Below are 20906 nucleotides of genomic sequence, written 5' to 3'. Positions count from 1 at the left end.
GAAGACGAAGCGCTATATAACAAGAACTGAATGGCTAAGAAATGCAGATGACCGAGGAAATGAATCAGCCATCTAGAGAAACAAGCCGTATATCTTCATGTTTCTCTTCCTGGAGACGGTCAATCTCCGAGGAAATACTCATCACCCAACGGTCCTTTTCCACACGACTACGTGTTTTAAACACGATGGTGCGGCCATGCTTGCCCAGCGTGGACACATGACGCAAGGATCGTTTGGCTTTGCCTTCTTCCCCTATTTCCTGGGCTCGGAAGTAGCTCTTACTCAAGGGTTGCCAGATCACGAAGGTGATAGCAGTATCCTCATCGTGACTTGTGAAGACATCTGAATCGAGATACACCCGTGGCAGAGCATGCACACCAGGGTTATTGCTGTCGAATGTCTGGTTGGCATACAGCAAGTCGTTTTCGGTAATTAGACCAGAATAAATATAGCAATCTTCCAGCTCGATGGATGTTTCAAGTTCTTGATGGATGTGTGGGATCACGGTGCCGTTTCGCCGGCGCAGTGTGCTGCGGAAAATTAACAGCTTGCCTGCTGTGAGGATGACATCGCATTGGTAGAAAGTGGTGTGGCGACGGGGCTTGCGGTAGAGGGTGCCGGACATCTGTTGATGTTGTCAGTAGGGTGCATGTATTTCCGATGTTACGCTACATACCTTGATAGTCCGACAACTAGACAGCGAGCACATGTTGTGCAAGTGTGGAGATGCCTCGGCTTTCGACACCTCCCACTTCTTCGCGAACTGTCCGAAAACGGATTCCATAGCTTCGTCGATACCCAACAGCTTGAGATTGCGCTGACGTACGGCCTGCAGCTCCGTGGCATCGTCCGCGCAGCGAATGTGCCAATACTTCACAAGCGCATCGATTCGTTTGACCCACTCGTCCCGTGTGGCACCATCGTACGCCTGCAGTCGAACGACAAGACCATTGTTTAGAACCAATTCAAATGTCCTACCATCGTCAAACTCTTGCGTTGCTCCATCATCCCGTCGTGAGTCTCTGGTTTGGGGATTGAAGTCCACAGCAGGTCCTTCCCCGATATTGGGATCAGCAGGGCAGCTGCCACGATAGACATTGCGGACTTCTGTCACCCGACACATATCGATATACCCATCTGCCTGGCTGATATTGTGTACATTCCTCTGCACGTTCGCATAGGCCTCTTCATCGTGTCGTTTCACGAACTCACGATTGCCGCTGGAGAGCCATTTAATCTTGTTACTTTCAAGGGGATAAGGGTCGATATCCCAAGAGAGCGGCATTTGATCCAATATCTCACGGGCAGTTGGTACATTTCCTTCTTCTGGGGGATCAAATTTCGGCGGTGACGGGGGAAATGCCCTGGCTGGCCGACAGAACAACAAATAATGATCTTGGGTAAAGAAGTACAGCCGTTTGAAGAACATCTTGTTCATCCGCTGATGCACACCCTTCTGGGATGTGAGACGGACTAGGAATCCTTCGATCGGGGCAGGTTCCTCCTGTACATCCGGATGCCTGATTGTAGTAGAGTAATGATGTCTTGGTCGTAACTCAAGCTCGTGGGATGACTGCATCCCAATAGTCCCATACATCTTTTCCTCGTTGACTCCAAATACCCACTCGAGTCGGTCGTACCGCTTCCAAGCAAGTCCCATCTTCTCGGTCTTGGACCAAGCTTTCAAGACCTCGGCCCACTCGGCACGGCCTTCGAGCATATCCATGCATCCTCGGATGATGGTAGCGGCAGCAAACTTGTCATCGACGGCTGGCCGGTTCACAGTTGGATTGTGCTCGGTATCAGAATCATCTGCTTTCAGCCCTTCCTCTATCTGATCGAAAGGATTTTGAAAGATGAGGGAAACCCCCAGATCAGGGACGTGAATAGGGAGGGAGGTGGGACGCCGCCATCCAAGCACCTGGCGGATGAAAGTGTACCATTCCGCAGAGTGCGCCGAGGACTTTGGCCGAAGGATAAATATTTTGGTTCCATGCTTGCGGGGACGCCAAATAACGATGGTCTTGTCGAGGGGGAATAGAAGTTAACATGGGTATCTTTGTGGTTGAGCTTTACTTCGTAATAAGGAGGCGTTTTGCTGTTCGCACGTTGCACATCAGGAATCACGCGAGTGCGGTACATCTGAATGGCAAATGGCGCATGCTCTATAGAGCTTTTGCGGCATACGACGAGGAACTCTCGCCATTTGTCCACGGTCCGCGTTTCCATGCGCAGACTGTCATTCTCGGTATAATCGGCGGGAAGTCTGTCCTGCAGAGTCTCCTCCACGCAGACCAGCATTTTTTCTGCTTTGACAATCTCTCCGTCCTGCACTTTCCGGCGGTGCGGTCGCTTGGCAGACATAGTACCTTGGGTCTTTGCAATCTTGTGGCGCATCTTTTGCTCCTTATGTCTGATGTTGTCACCCAGGTTGTATTTTGCCACCTTCGCAGGGAGTCTCCGTTGGATTTGCGCATCTTCGCCAGTATCATCTTCATCTTGTGGGTCGTGGCGTTGAAGCGATGCACGAGATACGCCAGATAACTTGCTTTTATGCTTCCCCTTGTCCGTGTCCTTGCTTTGAATCAACTGAGTTGTCGAATCGGCCTCGCTTGGAACTATGGATGTATTGGTGGTTAGAGGGTTGGGAGAAGAATGACCGGCCAAATTTGTATGATGTGAGCCCGGGGACTTTGGTCGCAGCTCAGGCGGTTCCAGACTGCTAGATCGTACGGTGGGTATTGATCGACTGGTATCAGAGCTGGGGGCCTCTTCCCTGGCGGTGACAAACGAAGATGAAGCAACATCATTGCTGTCTATGTCGTATTGCCCCCTTGGTCTGGCTTTGGGGGTGCTGTCTGTATCTTCGCCGCTGTCTCCTCCGCTATTCCCGGTGTTTGCTCTGTCATCTTCCACGCTATGTTCTCTAGTCTCTGTGTCGTCTGCCGGTAAGGTGTCCTCTGTCGGTAAGAGGTCGTCACCGCTGGCCTCAGCTACAGGGTGGGTTAGGGTCCTCAGTTCCCCCACAGGATCTGCTGCAGATCCTTCCTCTTGTGTTTCTCCTTCAATATCATCACATCGCTCCGCAGCAGCATCATCCGTGCTTGTGTTGGTAAGCGCCAAGGCGACCTGCTCATCCAAGTCGGGTGACGCTGGGGTGGGCCTATCGTTATGCTCCTCGTAATGGGCCGCAATAGGGCTTGCAGAGAACGTGACGGCATGCGATGTATAGTTTCTGACTTTCAGTCGAGACCTATACCAAGACTTGCGATGACCGTGCAGCCAGCCTTCTGGAATTGGACCGACGAAAAATCTCCGGTTCGTCATGTGCAGATGTTTGGCAGAAGCATGACGCTGTCAAAAAATAGATCAGTTCTGCAACCCAACTCAAAGGATGGTGACATACCAATTGCTGGTCTGTGTATGAGCCAGTCCGCAAGCCATGATAATCTTCATGGTATGACGGGCGGGAGTCGGGTTCTGGTCGTGAGCCATTGGCCCCGTCTGGTGGAGAGCTCATGTCAATCTATTATGCAGCACCCTGGTAGACCAAATGGCATGCACCAGACATATGCAGGAGCAAGCAGATGGCCCAGGCACAGAACTTTCGATCGCCATGTGATATGGTCCGATGACGTCGCTGCCAGGTCAAACGCTGCAAACGATGCAAACAAGTTGTTGACACTTCACCGTGTTGGTCTTGTTTACTCTGTTTGCATCCTCCCGTGGTCTCCACATCCCCCGTGCCCCGCCATTGGCTTGCGTGGCAGCAGCGGTGAAGTCGATAATATCCAAGAGTCCCCTGATTAAGCTCCTTCCAAGGTTTCTCTTTCTCTCACTATCTATCTTCTACTTGAATTATTCTGCAAAATGGCTGCTATCCCCGCTGACGGAACATGGTTTGATACCATCAACAAGTCCTTCGCTGATGTCCCTATTGGTGCGGACGATGGCATCTCGACCACCGAGTTCCTCGAGGCCGCCGAGTCACTGGTGACTCTCTTCGGTGCGTATTGTTCCCTTGCATAGACCTGCCTCAAACTAATGCATAGAACATTTAGATGTGCTTGGCTCTGCCGCTTTCACCCCGGTCAAGAATGACCTGCTCGGCAACATCAAGGTTCGTCCACATTATACCGCCGGTGTCAACCCATTCTAAAACACCACCAGAAAGTCCGTGAGCGCCAAGAGGCCGCTCCTGCAGAGTCCGAGACCCTGCAGGCCCTTGTCCTGAACGAATTGAAGACCGGCAAGCACGTCGCCACCGAAGGTCTGGTCTGGCTGGTCCGGTATGTTCACATGTCTCGATCGTGAAGGGGCCAATTGCAATGGCATCTCTTCGATTTGCACAATCTGCATGAACCATTGACTAATCATTGTTCTTCTCACAGAGGCCTCGACTTCACCGTCCAAGCCCTCCGTAACAACATCGACAACTCCTCCGCGGAACTCTCAGACTCCTTCCGCGGTGCCTACGGCAACACCCTCAAGCCCTACCACTCCTTCTTCGTCAAGCCCATCTTCAGCGCGGCCATGTCTGCCACACCATACCGTAAGGACTTCTACGCGAAGCTGGGTGAGGATCAGGAAAAGGTCGCTGTGGCGATGGCCAAGGAGGTCGCTGCTTTGGAGAAGGTGATCGCCATCCTCAAGGCTTTCCAGGCTACCAAGCCTGCTCAGTGGAAGTAAGTTTGCCCTGGAGGCCTTACCACTGGATTAAACATGTGCACTGTGCAACTTAATATGTAAATATTCGATTTGGGTTCATTCCAGCATGCGAGTTTGTATTATGTAGCGAATTCACTGTTTTGGTCAAAACCTACCTGGGTAGAGCATGGCGTATGGGGTAGAGATCTGAGCGTCACGCTTATAAATCGTAAGCTTGTGAACGGGACCCTTGTAAGAAGTAGATCAGTCGGTCTATAATAGGACACGGCAAGACAACTCGCAGCGTACGTCATGGTAAGCCTGAAGTTCTGCTACCAATACCGCGCATTCGGTTCGCTTGCTCGCTCTCGTTCCATATGCGACGAGCAAGGGCCGCATCACGACCCGTTGACTTGGTACGGAGTACTCCGTACACTTGAGTAGGTAGATCAGCCTCTATCTCAGCCCCACAGGTAAGTGCTCCCCGAAATGCCGAGGTCAGGGGGAGATAACTCGGTTATATATCTGCCATTTTAACTTTGATCTGTCATATCCTTACCAAAATAGAAAGGGTTCCATCTTCTACCGTACTCCATACTGCGATCCAAAGTTAGAGAGAATAGCCTCTCGGCACTTAGTCTAGAGGGCCTGATCCAGAAGACCCCGTGCGCCAAGGATATTCTTTACCGATGGTAAGGGTGGCCTGAGAGTCGGGTTCGCTAAGACCCATATTTGATTGTGATCTAGGAGTATAAGTAAATCCCGGGGTGATCATATATTGTCACAATAAGACCAGGATAAGTGGGATAGGTGTCTGTATAGGCTAGATATACAATAGTATTGTAGTGCTCATACTGATACAATAGTAGCTTGACATATAGGTACAACATAGTCAGAGAATGGTCCAGGGACAGCAAGATTGCCGGGATGTTGTGGATCAGAGGTTAGTGTCAGGTAATTTCCGACACAATATACTGCAGATCGTACCACGTCTACCGAGGTCCCCGCTGATCGAATGTTTCGCCTCACACTGGTGACTGGACCATCTAAAGGTCTCCCCCTTAAGAGGAGACGGTTTGCGTATCAATCAGATCTCGATATCGAAACTCCAGATCAGTTCATGACAATGTCCATCAGTCCATCTGCTTCGAGATCTCGGGCAAGTGCGGGAATATCGTCAAAAATCAGTAGTTTCCTTGGCAATGCATGTCACAAACCCTAGACAAGGATCGTCTATTCCGTACCATACCCTAGGATTGCCACTGGGTTGAGGATAGGCGGGAGTGCTCCCCCCTGACGACGGATGGCAACTTTGGTTAGGGCTTCCCGTTGTAGAATGGTCCGACACTAGCATCACGGTAGCATCGCGGTATGTACGGAGTACACAGGATCACGGACTGTGATCTTTTCTAGCGACTCCGCTGGTCATGGGTGATTGGCGGACATCAGTGGAGTCCATGGGCTGGTATCATAGTTTTTTGGCTTCCCGACGTCGTATTCAGAACAGTCGCCCGGCTTCCACAAGTTCGGTGCGCCTTCTCTTTGAAGGCTAGATTCCGTCTTTGCATGAAGAACCTTTGGTTGTTGGAGGTGTTATTGGAAGGGATTGCCGTTTTGATTTGATTTTGAGTTCTCGACCTGCTTCCCCCACACGTGAAACCTTCACGGTCCCAAGGTTCTCAGCTGTCTAACCCCATCTTAACCAACGTGCATATTACCGTTGGCCAGGGATATTGACTCCGTGGAGGCTTTTAAACGGGACGACTTTCTTTTTGCCTAATTACCTAATTTACCCTTTTCGCCTTTTCTTTTCTTTTTTTTAGAAAAATCGAAACAACTAGGATAGTATCATGGCCCCCTCTCATGTTGTAGCCCGTTCTCGCCACTGATGCTCGTGATCGTAAGGCTTGATCTGCATCGTAGCGGGTTTTCCCTTAGGGTAGTAATTTCCTCTCGCTAATATATCGTATTCTTGTTGCTCCTTCGGATATCCTTGCATACTTGGTAGGGAAACTATACGGGCCATGAATTGGTGACCATACATTCATTCTCCCGGTCAAGATGTTGCCCCTCGAAGGCCGCAGCGAGTCAATTTTTATCGTTACTACTGTCTTTCTTGGAATTTCATTCATTGCCGTGGTTCTACGATGCTTCGTGCGCATTCGCCTTGTCAAGGCCTTTGGCTGGGATGATACCTTTATGGTATGCGCCATGGTATGTATGATAGTTTCATGTGCAATTGAAACCGGACTGATCGAATTGCAGCTGTTGAACATCCTGTTCGCTCTATGCGGTATCACTGGCGCATTATATGGAATGGGCCAAAGATCCGATGATCTCGTGAAGAAGGGTACGATGGAAACCGCAATGTTTGTATGTCCACCTTCAATTCCAAGATGAAAATCACATGCTAAACCTTCCCAAAGTGGTGGTGGCTCGGTCAAACCAGCTATGTGTGGACCTGTTCACTAGCCAAGATCTCCATCGCATTCGCGCTCCTCCGCTTGACAGTCTCTAATCCCCACAAACTCGTGTTATGGGCTGTCATTGCCGTCACTTGTACGATTGGTCTGATCTTCTGGTTCATGTTGACGCTGCAATGCCAACCGGTTGAGTTCTTCTGGCAACGAGTTCGCCTTTACTCGAACCCTCATGCCAATGTTCATGGCACCTGCATGGAGCTGGACCATATCATCGCCATGGCCTATGTCTACAGTATCACTGCTACAATATGTGATCTGACCCTGGGTCTTTTGCCGATTGCCCTGGTGTGGAACCTGCAGATGAACATAAGGACCAAGTCTGCCTTGGCGGGTATTCTGGGAATGGGATGCATGTATGTCTACCCTTGGAAACCCTAAAATGAGACTTAGTACTGACCTATTGATTTAGCGCGAGCGCAGCAGTCATCATTCGCATTCCTTTCTTGCACGACTACAAGGATGTCGACTTCCTATGTGAGTTTCTATTCTTATACACACTCGATAAGTGAAATGATCAACAACTAACACCACAACCCCAGACGCAACCACCAACATCTCGATCTGGTCCAACGTCGAAGCCGGCCTCGGAATCGCCGCAGGCAGTCTAGTAACCCTCCGACCCTTATTCCGCTGGTTTCGCGATCCCAGCTCGGCAGGAGGAAGCAAGAGCAAAACCAAGCGCACCGGCGGCAGCATACCCCTCTCCAGCATCAACGGAGGCCGCTCCACCCTGTCGGGCCCGCAATACTGGCGGCCAGACCTAGACCGGCCAGACCAACATGCCGTGGTAACGACGATTCACACCTCGAATGGGTCCGCCACTAGCCGGACGAGTAGCCAGGAAGACCTGAATCCGAAAAACGGTACCTTCTTTCAGGGGGTGAATGTCCAAAAAACGTTTTATGTTTCGGAGGATCAGTCATGACTGGCTGTGCCGGAGTTAGATAGGCTATAATATATCTAAACTTTAATGTTTCCTTTTTTGCTCTTTGCCTTTTGCTCTTTGTTTAGAACAACGGCTTGTACGGAGTACACGATAATAACGTATTGTACACTGCCCCGCCCCGACCGGCCCCCAGATTTTATTCTCACACACCGGGATCCACGTGCTTTTGTCAGTTATCATTACGCTTAGCATTAAGTACATAGTATGGATCAAAGCCGGCGAAAGGCCGGCATACGCTATCCCGCTTGTAGTAACAGTCCCACTCTGTCTTGCTAGTGGCGCATGCTCCGATAGCAGTTGAAACGAGCTAGCTATGCCGGATGACGTTCTCTAGCCTGAGTGTTGTTCTGTGTATCCTCTTTGCGCAGACGGAAACTGTCATCGGTAACGGCGGTAATCACATCATCTTTGACATATATCTCGTTTCTTTTAGATTATTTGGCTAAGCGCAGCACGGTCTCTAATTCGACACTATTTCAACCATTATATGTTGTTCGAGGCTTATACCGATATTGCACGGCATTGTGTGAGCTCCCAGGGGCTTCGTGGGCCTAGGTATGATATTGTAGGAAGTTGCTGGAGCTGAGCTAATTCATCCGTGCCCTAACCTGGACCCTTATTAGCGTCGTTAACACCTAATGAATATGGCAATAATCAACAACTACTAGCTACATGTAGTTAGTTGTAGGCACGTTCCAGTTGCAGGGTCAGTTTTTAGTTCTAGTCTTTGTCTCCGATATCGCTCGGTTTCTTCATGCTTGTAGCAGCAATATTCTCGCCGTCTTTAGTGGATAAGCCGTCTTCGGGTCAGGCCGACACGGTCCCCGCTTCATTATCAGATGATTCCCCGGGTTGAAAATTCGGGATCAAACTCGAGGCGCGCACAAGTGTCGTGTTGGGAGAGCCGTTTGAGTCTGTTTGCCTCTTTGCCTCAAGGAAATGAAATTCAACTTGATTCATGTCTTCTTATGATTCTCAGGATCATGGGCATGGGATAAAGCTGCAGCAATGCCATCACTCAAAGAACATTCGGAGTGTCTGATAGCTCTGTTGATTAACCCTCTTCATCCTCACCGGCTGCTTGGATTCTAGCGGTATGAGTCAAATGCCACATTAGATTGAGTACCTAATTGGAATCAAACTACAGTGTATATAATGAAGAAAATAGTCTGCGATCTGATTCGGATGTGTGCTGATAGATAGGGAGAAAAGGGCGAGAGCTATCTCTCTAGTAGGTACAAACGGGATTTGGTTCATGCGGTCATCCAACAGTAACTCATATGAAGGTAGTGGCCGATTGATCGGATCATCGGCCGTAACCGTGAAGATCTCTCGAGTGAACCTCATCTATATGATATAGTTCATGTCTTTAGCACAGCGGCTATGTATTTTGGATCTTTGCTCTCGAAACTTTGAAAGAATGCTCGGTGGTCATTCTAGCTTGCCGTTGGATGTTATCGCTGGAATAGGGAGCCAGCGAAATGCAATGGGCATCGGGGTCTTTTGTCTTGTTGATATAAATAGGACAAGAGACATATGTTGATATGCCAGATACAAATCATGTTCTTCGTGTCAGGAAATATAGCCTCAATAGCTTTCATCAACACCTCTTCTTTGTTTGTGAGAATCGTACGGGGGTATTCTAGACCAAGCGATTCGTACGCTTCGGCGAGACAGTCAAGGATGAGTTCGTATGTGTCCTGCTTCTCGTTCTTCATGAAGGCGAAGCCAATATGGAAAGTCGATCCTGTGGCTGCAAAGCCAACAATGGCGAGTAACGGAAGACCGTACCGGTTTGTCTTGTACGTACAATCCATTGATATGACCCACGAACCAGATTTGAGCATTGCAATATATACAATATGGCACAATCCTGGTATGCGAACTTGGGTTGCCAGCGTGAAGTTGTATGTAGGCTTTGTGTTCATCAAGTCTTCGCAAGCTTTCGGCCTCCCCCTTTCGTATATCCTCCCGATCCTAGGAAACTTCTAGGTATGCGAGGTGTACTGTGCCAGGTATATTGCGGACCATGCGACTTTCTCGACGCCGATCATCCTCAAGCTTCGACAAAGGGTTTCGGGTATCATTTAGTGTGCCACGACGAAAAAGTGGATTCTTTTTCAGAGCAGAAGAGTAGGTGAAAATTAAAGTGAGAGAGAAGTGAAGTGCGCTCGCCAGGTCCAGTCGGTGCTATCGTTGGGGACCTTAGCTGAATCCCAGCAGTCTCGTCTCCGAATGATCAGAGTTGACGGTCATGTCTAAGAATCATTAGCTCAATATGACCGGTAGCTATGTATTGATCCGACTGAAAACCCCAAGAAACACTTACATTCAGATGTGCTTCCTCGGTGTAAGTCCAGGTTTCCAACCACCGTGCCATGAAGGCACTTAAATAGGGTTTTCCGTGGTCCTCATCAACGGAGATGGAGGTTGATGAAAGAAAGGAGAGTTGAGAGAAAGGAAGGGAAGGAGAGAGTCCGGAATGATAGTGTGGGGAGGGAAATAATATATGTCGGATGATTTTCTGACAAGAGATTATTGAAGAGGTTTGCGTTGCCATTAAATGTACCAACACCAGGTACAGTATAATTAAATTAAAATAGCATTCAAGTAGTTATACAACCCTATATGACAGTGTCATATACAGTTATGCTTCTCAACGGGCTGCAGGATGCGCTAAGACCGCCACCTGCATGTCTATATTCTACCAAATATCTTGTTTCCGTTCATCAAGCACTTTTTCGCTGCTCTCTACAACAGCCCGGCCGGGCTAGCTCAATCGGTAGAGCGTAAGACTCTTAATCTTAAGGCTGCGGGTTCGACCCCCGCGTTCGGCTATTCCTAAAACCAAACCTGAGATTTCTTTTTTGCTCTTTTTGCTCTTTTCCTTCATGCGTTGTGTGATGTGACTAATTGGAAGAAATGCACGCCATGACGTCAATCACCCCGGAGTTAAAGGGCTATTAATGGAATAATATATGTCGAATTTCGTACAGCGTAATTTACCACTAGACCATAACAAAAACCAAGGTTCTTGTTTAGGGCCTAGAAGGGCCATATCCCATTCTTGACAATATATATACCTTCACGTCAAGGATCAACCCCGAAAAGCTTCATAAAGACCGAACAGTGATACCTACAAAAGACAAATCTCTAGGTATTTACCATATATCTTTGCATATCCTACAAAATCCTCTATTTAGAAACACTACAAGGGCTCAAGGTCCGCAATAATGGGTGAGCTGAGGCGTCTCTGTTAGAACAACATGCTTGAATTCTGCCCCACATTTATGATTTTACGTACAGAGTAGAGGGTTCGCTAGTTACCCGCGGACGCTAGTTAGTTAGTTAGAATATATTATTAAATCGGGCGAGAAAAGTTGGGCGGTTCGGTCACGGAGGATTACGTTACAGCTTGCTAGGACGGGCGGCTTGATAGACAACGCTATTGGTGGTTCACTTCTATTTTTACGCAACATATGAGGGCTTTCATGCTCCGTTTTTCTGGCGCTTCAAACTCCTGCCCAAAATTCACCTAGCCAAAGATCCGTGCGTTGAGCCTCTCTCCTAGAATAGGTGGGAAATTGGATCGCATCGATCTATATCATACGTGGCGCCCATTTGCGTTGTGTATCGTTATCACAGATACAATGTGCGAGTGTATGGTACATCGTACATAGATGTACAGGCATTGGGTTGTAGGTCCCTGGTATGTACCTAGTAAGTTGCATTTTCCAGGGTAGTTAGCCCAGGAGTGGCTATTCGCTTAGTCATCTTGAACCCAGGCCAATCAAGGGGGTAAATCAGGTACTGTTTTATTGCACTGTAACTGGCTCGCCGATTTATCCAACATACGATCACATGCTATCACATCCTTATGTGATCAGCAACAATGTATTTGCCGCTTCTTGACTCAGATATTGATTCGATATCAATCAAAAGAGACATCAGACATTCAGACTCTTCTTCGATTTTTGAGATCGATCTTGGCAGCAACCACTGTGTAATGAAACTGATGGGTTATAAGATTGTCTCTCGCTAGGACTTGACTCAAGCCTAATACCGGTCGCAGTTTCATGACAATGGAGATCCAGGATTTGCAGAGAACGGCAGGGATTTGAATCGTTTCCGTTGTGAATATAACGCCTACAACAACATGCTAAAATTCGATGTATGCGAGAGCGGGCTCGTCCCACGTTGCTATGGGTATATTGATCGTCTCGATCCATCCTCCTTTCGTCCACACCTCGACCATTTCCTAGCCAATGAAATGCGCCCGAGGGCCATTATACTCGAGTACCTAGAAGGTGCCGAAGAATTGAACTGTGTCAACTATTCCGAAGAGCGTCTAAAATTGGCCACCCAAGGGATGAAGGAAATCCATCGCGCTCTTATCAATCACTACGACGTTTATCCAAAAAACATCCTTATTGTACCTACTCAACCGGAGCGGGTCGTGTGGATAGATTTTGATGTTGCAATGTCCTTCGAGACACAAGATTCGATGGGACAGAAAGGGCAGTTAGAGTGTGAGCATGAAGCTAAGCTGCTTGCTAGCTTTGCAGAAATGCTTGTAAGGTTTCCCCTCAATCCACTTCGCGCCCCCTTTATAATTATAGCGGAAACTGATACATGTTACTAGCACGAGGACCAAAAGCAGGGTTTGCCTCCGAATACGAAATTCTATTAAACCAGTATTCAGTGCTTCGTTTTGAGCATTTGTTTTGTGCACACCATGTCTGGTTTCAACGTGAATGCAAGCCCTGATCATTGATTTCACTACTATCAAAAACCGTCAAGTATCCTCTGAAGCATGATAATCATGGGCCAGCTGTAATCTCGATTTGGCATCTTAGTCGCCACGCACCAACTTGTATGTATAAGATGGATACTACATATATACTTAGATATACTTAGAGATATTAATAGTCCTATGGATTACCTGTAACATTATTGCATATCAGGTATTAGAACTCGGGTGTATCTAAACCTTCACATCCCTGTGGCATCTTGTATCAAGTTGCGCCGAGTAGCATGCCCGACCCCTCTTTCCAGGCGCCTATTTTCATAATTGCACATGGTGCCTCAATGGGCTGTACGAGTGGTCTTCTTAAAGCAACTCATTCCCCCCCCGTTTCTTCTGTTGGCCATATCTGAACAAGGCTCGCTAGTATCCCTACCTACGCATATTAGATTTACCCGATGTCAACCGAATCCCTACTTCAATACCTTTCTGTGGGAATGCCGGCAATTCCAATTCAGGGAGCCCGTCCTTCTCACAACACGACAAACCCTAAATATGGCGCAAATGACATCGAACGCATTTCCTTGTGGTCCGACTTTCAGTATGCTACAATCATCCAACGATATGGAACGACCTTGAATGCCAAACAACTCAGGTCTGAACCAACATTCTTATCTCCACCACCGGCAATTAGAGATGAATCACAACTGCACCTACGATTTGCAGAATTGGGTCCTGCCTCGCATTCGACGCAGTCTCCGGGCGGGCTTTGAGCATCTTGTACCTGAACTTCTCCAACGGCAACTCTCTGCAGTCACTTTCGATGGAGGGCCCGCTGCTGCTCTGATCGATCAATTCAAACCAGACACCGCATTTGTGGTGGTTGGCGGCAATTATCTCACGAACACCAACCGAGCTCCTGGTGACTTGAAAGTGTCGTGGAAATAGCACTCTTCTATGCGGTAATCGCAGCAACATGCGGAGCAAACAGAGTACAAACAGGTTTTGGCGCAGGTGAATTTCTATATGAAGCAACATGGTGCTCGGCACGGTTTCATTTTGACAGATAAGGAGTTTGTTGCTGTCAAGCGGTTGAATCAGAATGGTCATTTGGCAGTTGCCTCACCTGTACCTTGGCGAAGTGGTGGGCCTGGACAGATCTCTGTGCTGTTGGGGATCTGGTATATTGGTATGCTCGCAGCGGATGATAGGGCTTGGGCTTTATAGCCGAACGTTCTGGAGATGCGGGTTGCTTGAGCTGGTTTATATAACTATAAACTTAAGAATTGGTGCTATTGTGCGTCTGTTTGATATATTGTTGTTTTGAAATGTTCGTGAGGTTGTCTGGTTGGTTCATAAAGAATGAAGGTTATGGCTTTTGTCCGTTCCGTATTTTTTGCATGTCCATACTGAATACTGAAGAGGGGACCTGCAACGGGGACAGCAGGGGCACCGACAGCCCTGCCTGCAAAACAGGTGTGAGAGCAGAGTCGTCACTGGGAGTAGTAGGGTGCTAGAGAGGAGAACACCATGGGGTGACTACTGAGAAGAGAAGGTGGTTGAAGGTGTCTGCGTTGCTATCTTTGCCTCAGGAGTGGCCGCTTAGTCATCCTATACTGGAATCCCCCACTGCGATACCTAATTTTATGAGTTATGAGCTGGCGGGAAATCATAATTGCTGGGACGCACCAATACCGATGGAGTACTAGGAAAGAAATAGCGTTGGCACGATTACTGTATATCAAAAGGCTTTTAGCGTGGGACACCAAGGCCGAGGTGCATACACCTCGTAAGTAACCATTTAAGAGAAAGACTTGGAAGAGGGATATGCACGATGGGCAGTCTGGCCTAGCAGACAAGACGAGAGCGACACAACAACACCAACCATCTAGGACGGTCAGCTAGCAAGCATAGAGATCACATAGACCACAGTACACATCCTTGCCTCCTAATGCGACAACATCTTGTAACTCATTTCTCATTCGGTGGGGTGATGACCACACTACCTTCTCTACCCTAGGATCTAGTAGACATGAAGGCCCGGAGGTTTTCTCTCTGCCTGAACGATAAGGCCACTACTTGAGGATTCCGGCTTTCCCCACTGCACTATGTGCTCCGTACATACGTGCTGTTTGTTACCTGCCGCAATAACCTCGATCAGACTCTGTATCGCTTCTCCTAGAGCGCAAGACTCTTAATCTCAAGAATTGTTTGCTATCTTTGGATTTGTGTGATTATAGAAGAAATGCATTGTCTCAAGGGATATACTTCGGTGAAGTATATTCCGTTGAATCCGAAAATTACTTTATGACGTCAATCCCGGAGTTAAGAGGGCACTAAGTAAGTTCCGTGTCATCAATATCAATGGATGACCTTCATATTAAGGATTACCCCGAGGAGCTTCCCACTAAATCGTGATACTAGGCAAAAAGGCACATATATATCGCAATTATATCTTCTCTTTTTATCGTTCTTTAACACTCAATCAAAGACCAATCTCAATTTCCACCATGAGCTCTGTTCAAAAAGTTGATTTCCTCAGCAGAGGAATCAAGCTCGTTGGCGATGTATTCCTCCCTCCTGGGTACTCCCCCAATACCAAGTACCCCGCAGTTATCATCGCTCATTCTATGACTGGAGTGAAAGAACAAGCCCCGCATGTTTATTCGAAAGTCCTGGCACCTGCCGGGTTCATCTGCCTTACATTTGACGCCGCCTACTAAGGCGAAAGCGAGGGCCAGCCAAGGTATCTCGAAGACCCAGCCCAACGAGCCGAAGATGTCAGGGCCGGTGTTACATATCTTTCTCTGCGCAAAGACGTCGACTCAGAACGAATTGGAGCTCTTGGTATCTGTGCCTAGGGTGGCTATGTGCCATTCGCTGCGCAAACCGACCAACGAATAAGGGCAGTCGTCTGCACTGGCCGAATGACAAGAGAAGGCCTTGTGGAAGGAATGGGAGGTCCCGAGATGCTGCAGCAGGCTCCAGTTAACCCTGCCCTTCCTCCAACCGTGCAGGATGTCCCCCCGGAATACCCACCCATTGTCAAAGAATTGGCAGAATACTATAAAACACCGCGAGGTCAGCACGAACGTGCACCTGGTCTGTTTGCAACCAGAAGTGCGGATCTTTTGGCCAACTTCGACGCCTACGCTTTCAACTACCTGATTTCGCCTCGTCCTCTTTTGATGATTGCTGGCGCTAACGCTAGCACGAAGTTCTACAGCGAGGATGCTATCAAGGCCGCGAAGGAACCGAAGGAGCTTTTCGTCATCGAAGGACGAGACCATGCTGCTTTGTACGACAATGCGACCGAGTCGGGCCCCAAGCTAGTGGACTATTTCAGGAAGAACCTTTAATCCAATTCAAATTGCTCGATACCGGAGTTAAGATTGTATGCTATATGCAATAATGTAAATGTAAATAGGATCTAGATTTGAATAGTAGCTTAATACCACAATTTTGTGGGAGTCAAATTAGCGGTCGGATAACGTGAAGCGTGGTAAAGACTCGCTATTGTTCTGACGCCCCGTGGGCTTTTCGGGCCCAACGAGTCAGTCTGTCAAATTTTTTTCTTTCTTCCCCTTTCATATACCCCAAGCCCTGTTCTCGGAGTTCTGAAAAGAAGTTAAAAGCAGCGTCGAACGAATCGGGATTTGTCCAGCCATCTCGTTTCACAAGACCTTCTATACTATCAAAGAAATCCTGGACGTCGTTCCAACCCTCGCTATCAATAGAGTGACTATGTAGTTCATCCTCCGTAAAGTGATACGGACATTCGCCTTGGATGCCAAGTTCTTGCCAATATCTGAAATAGGCAATTAGATACTGTCCGAAAAGGAAGAAGATACTGAGTGAGATAGCTACCTTTCAACGTTAATGAGTGCCTCACGAAAACACAATATGTCATCATCCCATGTGTTTCCGGCAAATTCGACCGGAAGACGCCTTGTCTTCCCATGATCTAGATGGAACGCTTCGGCAAGAAGAGGGTTGCGCTCTTTGGTCTCGAGCAGATAGAGCTGATGTAGCGTCGATTTGGATATTTTTTGCTTGATCTCAGCTTGCTCCTCAGGGCCTAGATCGTCAAAATTGTCTGGGCGTTGAAGTAGAATGCTGCCTCGGTAGTCCACGATCGGAGAGGGTTGGGATTGAAGAAGGAGTGGACCTGCCCACGAGCCTTGCCAATCAATGATAGCCGATATATGGCCATCATCCACAAAGATATTGGATGAATGAAGGTCTCCGTGCCATAATGTAGGACGAGTGAGAACGGGGTCAATGTCCATAAGAGCTGTAGCCACTTTGAGATACCTTTCTAACAGCTGGATATGTGCTTGTGGATTGTTTTGGGCCGAAGAAACCAGGGCTGCTTCGCTTGGTGGTTTCGGAACTGCAAATTTTTTGATCCATTCCAATTCACGCCAGCCAACGCTTAGCGCATATTCTTGGGGTGTTTGCCCTTAAGAAAATCAGCAAAAAAAAAAAAAACCAAAACAATTGAAAGACGTATGTGAGAATGCTTACAAGGACCCCGCGAGATCTGCATCGACGAGCGCTCCTTGTTCCAAAAGCTTCGGTCGACGGTAGGCCCAATACTGAATTTCTTGTATACTCGCTCTTTGAGTTCAGAGGAAGCTCCGCTGGTGAGCATGGCTGGAACTGCGCCTTCCACTGCATCGCTCGCGAAATATATGCTGCCAAGGCTGACGAGATAATCAGATTACGCATGGGCTTGTGAATGAGCGAATAGACGTACTGCGAAAATGACACCGCAAGCATCTTTGACTCGATAGTCACTAGCTCCCTCATAATGGAAAGCTTTTTGTCCGGACCCAGCTGATCCCAGGCGACTCCAAGCTGTGTGCCAGATGCTTCTTCCATAATGATGTATTCCGAGCCAACGGCGTTATTTGATGTGGCACTCCAATCAAAGATTCGGGGCCCGGGAATTTGAAGGACATCTCGAGTCTAGGTTAAGCATGAATAGCCGGCGTGCGATTAAGGTTCAAGGTAAACTTACAAGCTCCATGGTAGCGACCTCGGACGCGGTGGAATAGAACGCTGGGCCGGCATTTGGGTTTGGTATACGAGCAAGCACTATTTTTCCATCATTCATGATCAAACGGAAAACTTTGTTATATCATCCCTCGGCCAGCTTCGTTATGGATATGCAGCTGTCTGATTGAACGGCTTTGGCCGCGAGGCTTTGGAGCTCAGTAACGTTGAAGGCCTTATACCTGTCCTTAAGCTGCTGTTCTTCATTCCAGAGCCATCGTCCACTCGTGTAACGGAAGAAGTCTTCGTAATCAGGATTTGGTGTTGTCATTTTCTCGGAGAGACTCGTGACCGTGCGAACGACGCGAAATGGAGGAAGGGTAGTGGTCGTTGACTGTGACCGTGGTGGTCCTGAAACGAGGGGAGATGTGCGTGGTTGAAAACAATGAAATGAACAGTTTCTCAAGTTTGGAAAGGCTGAAAGTGCACGACGTCCTATGTCAATGTTCATCGCTACAGTAGTGTCTGGTTGAGAACGGTTCAAAGATCATTTGGGCTGGGCTGAAGGTAACTATGTAGTGCCTACGGGAGCGCCCGAGTCTCTTGGCGCTTAAAGAAAAGCAAGATAATAAAGTCAGTAAGCTGATGGAAACTATCCACCGTCAGTCCAAGAAAATCCACGCCTTTACCGATAAGAAAGAAGCCCATGCAGTCTTTTCCAAAAAGAAGTGGACACAGCGTGACCCTCGCTATGTTGACATCGAACTCACAAAGCGCAATCGTACTTGGACTCAGAAATTCCGGGGTTGGCTCGCCCGATATTCGTTTGCCGATGAATATCTAATCTGGGCGCAAAAAACGTACAGAAAACCTCGTGAAGAATTCTTGATTCTTACGGCAGAAGACGCAGATAACAGAGGGAAAGGCCATGTCAGTGAATTTTTGAGCTTCGTTCACGATAAAGACGAATCCATCAGGAAAGAAATACAGTACGGATTGAAGTATCACTCATTCGAACACATCTACGGAAGCCGCGGGGTCTCTGCGGTCCTCTTCGGTGTGTCATTTGCATTTCGTCAGATAAATTATCCACATCTGCAATCACTAGCGAATTCTATCCGTGAAAGCTCGACGTGGTCTGATTTCGCAGAAAAAAAGACTGACTGGGTACGTCAGTGCTTGCTGATTTACAATGAAGACTAGTACGTTTCTTGTTCTAGTGTACAAGCTTCAAAGGCTTAGTTGTTACAGAGAACTATAGAAAGCAGAAGGGGCAGAAACGGGCTTTTGATTCTGAGGGCGTTGAACAGAGCCAGAAAAGGCGTTCAGGTGTGACCCCAATGCCTACGTCGGCACTAGAATGGGAAACCCCCAGCGAGGCACCTGAAGATGACAGATTGGGCGCCATGAATGTCTCCGCAAACCCTCCAATATCCAATGCAATGGGTGACGATTCCGCGGGAGGCCAGGTGATAGACCAACCTATGGCTGATGGTTTGTCATAATGAAAAGGCAGGTTCCCAACCTGGGCTGACAGACTTCCCAGGCTATGACCCGTTTCAAGTGGACTTCAATTTTCTTCCCCAAGAGCTCGATGGTCAGAATCCCGAAATGATCAACCCTCAACCTTGTTTTGATAAGCAAGTTAGCGATGAAGCCGATGGTAGGTGAAGTCAGATCAATAAGAGAGAATTTATTCAAATTTTTACTTACAGACTTCCCAGGCTATGAGCCGTTCGAGGTGGACTTCAATTTTTATTTTTTTGCAAGGATTGAACCCAGATATGTTTCTTTTGGGGCAAGATACTGGTCGCCTCAATATTATTGGGGACGACGGGGCAGGAGGCTATTTGTCCCAATGTAGTTCTTCCGAGCCTCAGACTGCTTGCTAGTCATACTTCTTCAAGGAAAGACAGACAGCCATAACTTTCAGTTTCTTCCACTCATGTGATATATTTTCTTTGATGGTACTTTCATGTCGCTATGCATTCTGAGATTTTACCTCATATGCCACAACCACCAAATCAATGTTCTCCCCAGAAGGCGTCGGTAAACCATCAATAAAGCAATAGGTGTCGATCGGAAGCAAGTCACCGGGGGGGATTGTCAATACTCCATTGATAGGTAGTATAATCAAGCGTTTTGTGGGATAAAGCGGGTTGATGATTTTCTCCATTCTGTTAAAGTGTCGCACAGCACATGCCAATACCTCCAAGAATCAGTGGACTGCCAACAAATAAATGGCAAAGAGACATATTCACATGTAGGCCGTGTTGTTGAAGGTCTTTTTCGATCTCACTTTTCAGCGAGTCCACAAGGATCACAAATTCTTCCCCGCCATGTCTCCATCCGCTTGCGATTTTGCTCTCACGCTTCGTGTTCCCCTATTTGATCTCGTCCCTTATGGAGTCAACGATAGACTTCGAAGTGTTTGATAACGTCTCGAGACGCATTTCGGCAGAATCACGCGGAAAGTACCTGTCGCGAGGGGTTGCAAGGGGCAGGTAAGTGATAAGATCTACGACCTCGGCAGAAATCAGACCAGTCACCAGGGGGCTCCAGGTTGAGCTTACATAATCACTTTTTTTGGAAATGTAACTAATCGTGTTTATAACCTCGGAAGGGATAACTAACTAGTTAGTTAGTTAGTTATATTCTTTATGTAATCTCAAATCCTATAATAATCAGGTAGAATATACGATTTTTTCCGATCAAATGCATGTTTCTTCCACTATATAAACCAGAAGTGGACAGAATAACATCCCACCAAGGTATAGGGGCGGTAAGACGGCTAGTTATGGCGCAGAGATATGTATGACGGAATGAGTGGCACCTAATTAGGAAGGCGGTACTAGAATTCCAGGCGGGGTCACCCTAAGATTAACCTCACTTTTCGCCAAGAGGGTGGACTATCATTTATTCGTCCCGAAACACCTTGATAGAATCATCTTACGCATTTTTTTATTTGTTAAACTGCTGGCATTGTAGCTTGTCAGAGCAGGTCATATCTTCTTTCTTGTTCTATCTTCATTTTCATTGCTCCTTTATTCCTTTGTTCCCATGAAGCTACTATAACCTATATAATTGG

General features: G+C 47.7%; 10 protein-coding genes across 10 annotated transcripts; 6 read left to right on the top strand and 4 right to left on the bottom strand.

Moving 5' to 3' along the window:
* Positions 1-64: 64 nt before the first annotated feature.
* Positions 65-3520, bottom strand: N7518_007123 (sporulation-specific 71 family protein; the record flags this gene model as incomplete). The annotated part of the gene is made up of 4 exons (XM_057188050.1): positions 65-625; positions 677-2023; positions 2050-3354; positions 3407-3520. The coding sequence occupies 4 exons, from the start codon at positions 3518-3520 to the stop codon at positions 65-67; spliced, it is 3327 nt and encodes a 1108-aa protein (XP_057039753.1).
* A 350-nt stretch (positions 3521-3870) lies between these two features.
* Positions 3871-4689, top strand: N7518_007122 (GLTP domain-containing protein; the record flags this gene model as incomplete). The annotated part of the gene is made up of 4 exons (XM_057188049.1): positions 3871-4006; positions 4062-4120; positions 4171-4289; positions 4392-4689. The coding sequence occupies 4 exons, from the start codon at positions 3871-3873 to the stop codon at positions 4687-4689; spliced, it is 612 nt and encodes a 203-aa protein (XP_057039752.1).
* Positions 4690-6708: 2019 nt separating this feature from the next.
* N7518_007121 (uncharacterized protein) lies at positions 6709-8055 on the top strand (the record flags this gene model as incomplete). Its single annotated transcript, XM_057188048.1, has 5 exons — positions 6709-6861; positions 6913-7020; positions 7074-7483; positions 7540-7604; positions 7670-8055. The coding sequence occupies 5 exons, from the start codon at positions 6709-6711 to the stop codon at positions 8053-8055; spliced, it is 1122 nt and encodes a 373-aa protein (XP_057039751.1).
* Positions 8056-12232: 4177 nt separating this feature from the next.
* N7518_007120 (uncharacterized protein) lies at positions 12233-12766 on the top strand (the record flags this gene model as incomplete). Its single annotated transcript, XM_057188047.1, has 2 exons — positions 12233-12649; positions 12719-12766. The coding sequence occupies 2 exons, from the start codon at positions 12233-12235 to the stop codon at positions 12764-12766; spliced, it is 465 nt and encodes a 154-aa protein (XP_057039750.1).
* Positions 12767-13516: 750 nt separating this feature from the next.
* On the top strand, positions 13517-13768 carry N7518_007119 (uncharacterized protein; the record flags this gene model as incomplete). The annotated part of the gene is made up of 1 exon (XM_057188046.1): positions 13517-13768. The coding sequence occupies one exon, from the start codon at positions 13517-13519 to the stop codon at positions 13766-13768; it is 252 nt and encodes an 83-aa protein (XP_057039749.1).
* Positions 13769-15330: 1562 nt separating this feature from the next.
* On the top strand, positions 15331-16179 carry N7518_007118 (alpha/beta hydrolase; the record flags this gene model as incomplete). Its single annotated transcript, XM_057188045.1, has 3 exons — positions 15331-15509; positions 15552-15667; positions 15731-16179. 3 exons carry the CDS (start codon positions 15331-15333, stop codon positions 16177-16179), a joined length of 744 nt encoding a protein of 247 aa, XP_057039748.1.
* A 504-nt stretch (positions 16180-16683) lies between these two features.
* N7518_007117 (uncharacterized protein) lies at positions 16684-17939 on the bottom strand (the record flags this gene model as incomplete). The annotated part of the gene is made up of 4 exons (XM_057188044.1): positions 16684-17282; positions 17348-17526; positions 17580-17791; positions 17844-17939. 4 exons carry the CDS (start codon positions 17937-17939, stop codon positions 16684-16686), a joined length of 1086 nt encoding a protein of 361 aa, XP_057039747.1.
* Positions 17940-17963: 24 nt separating this feature from the next.
* On the bottom strand, positions 17964-18149 carry N7518_007116 (uncharacterized protein; the record flags this gene model as incomplete). The annotated part of the gene is made up of 1 exon (XM_057188043.1): positions 17964-18149. The coding sequence occupies one exon, from the start codon at positions 18147-18149 to the stop codon at positions 17964-17966; it is 186 nt and encodes a 61-aa protein (XP_057039746.1).
* Positions 18150-18463: 314 nt separating this feature from the next.
* N7518_007115 (uncharacterized protein) lies at positions 18464-19489 on the top strand (the record flags this gene model as incomplete). The annotated part of the gene is made up of 4 exons (XM_057188042.1): positions 18464-18875; positions 18927-18985; positions 19039-19312; positions 19365-19489. The coding sequence occupies 4 exons, from the start codon at positions 18464-18466 to the stop codon at positions 19487-19489; spliced, it is 870 nt and encodes a 289-aa protein (XP_057039745.1).
* A 509-nt stretch (positions 19490-19998) lies between these two features.
* Positions 19999-20271, bottom strand: N7518_007114 (uncharacterized protein; the record flags this gene model as incomplete). Its single annotated transcript, XM_057188041.1, has 2 exons — positions 19999-20202; positions 20233-20271. 2 exons carry the CDS (start codon positions 20269-20271, stop codon positions 19999-20001), a joined length of 243 nt encoding a protein of 80 aa, XP_057039744.1.
* Positions 20272-20906: the final 635 nt, after the last annotated feature.

Source organism: Penicillium psychrosexuale (assembly GCF_028828465.1).
Source record: "Penicillium psychrosexuale strain IBT 29551 chromosome Unknown utg000004l, whole genome shotgun sequence".
NCBI lineage: Eukaryota > Fungi > Ascomycota > Eurotiomycetes > Eurotiales > Aspergillaceae > Penicillium > Penicillium psychrosexuale.
This window is presented reverse-complemented; position numbering and strand designations above follow the sequence as displayed.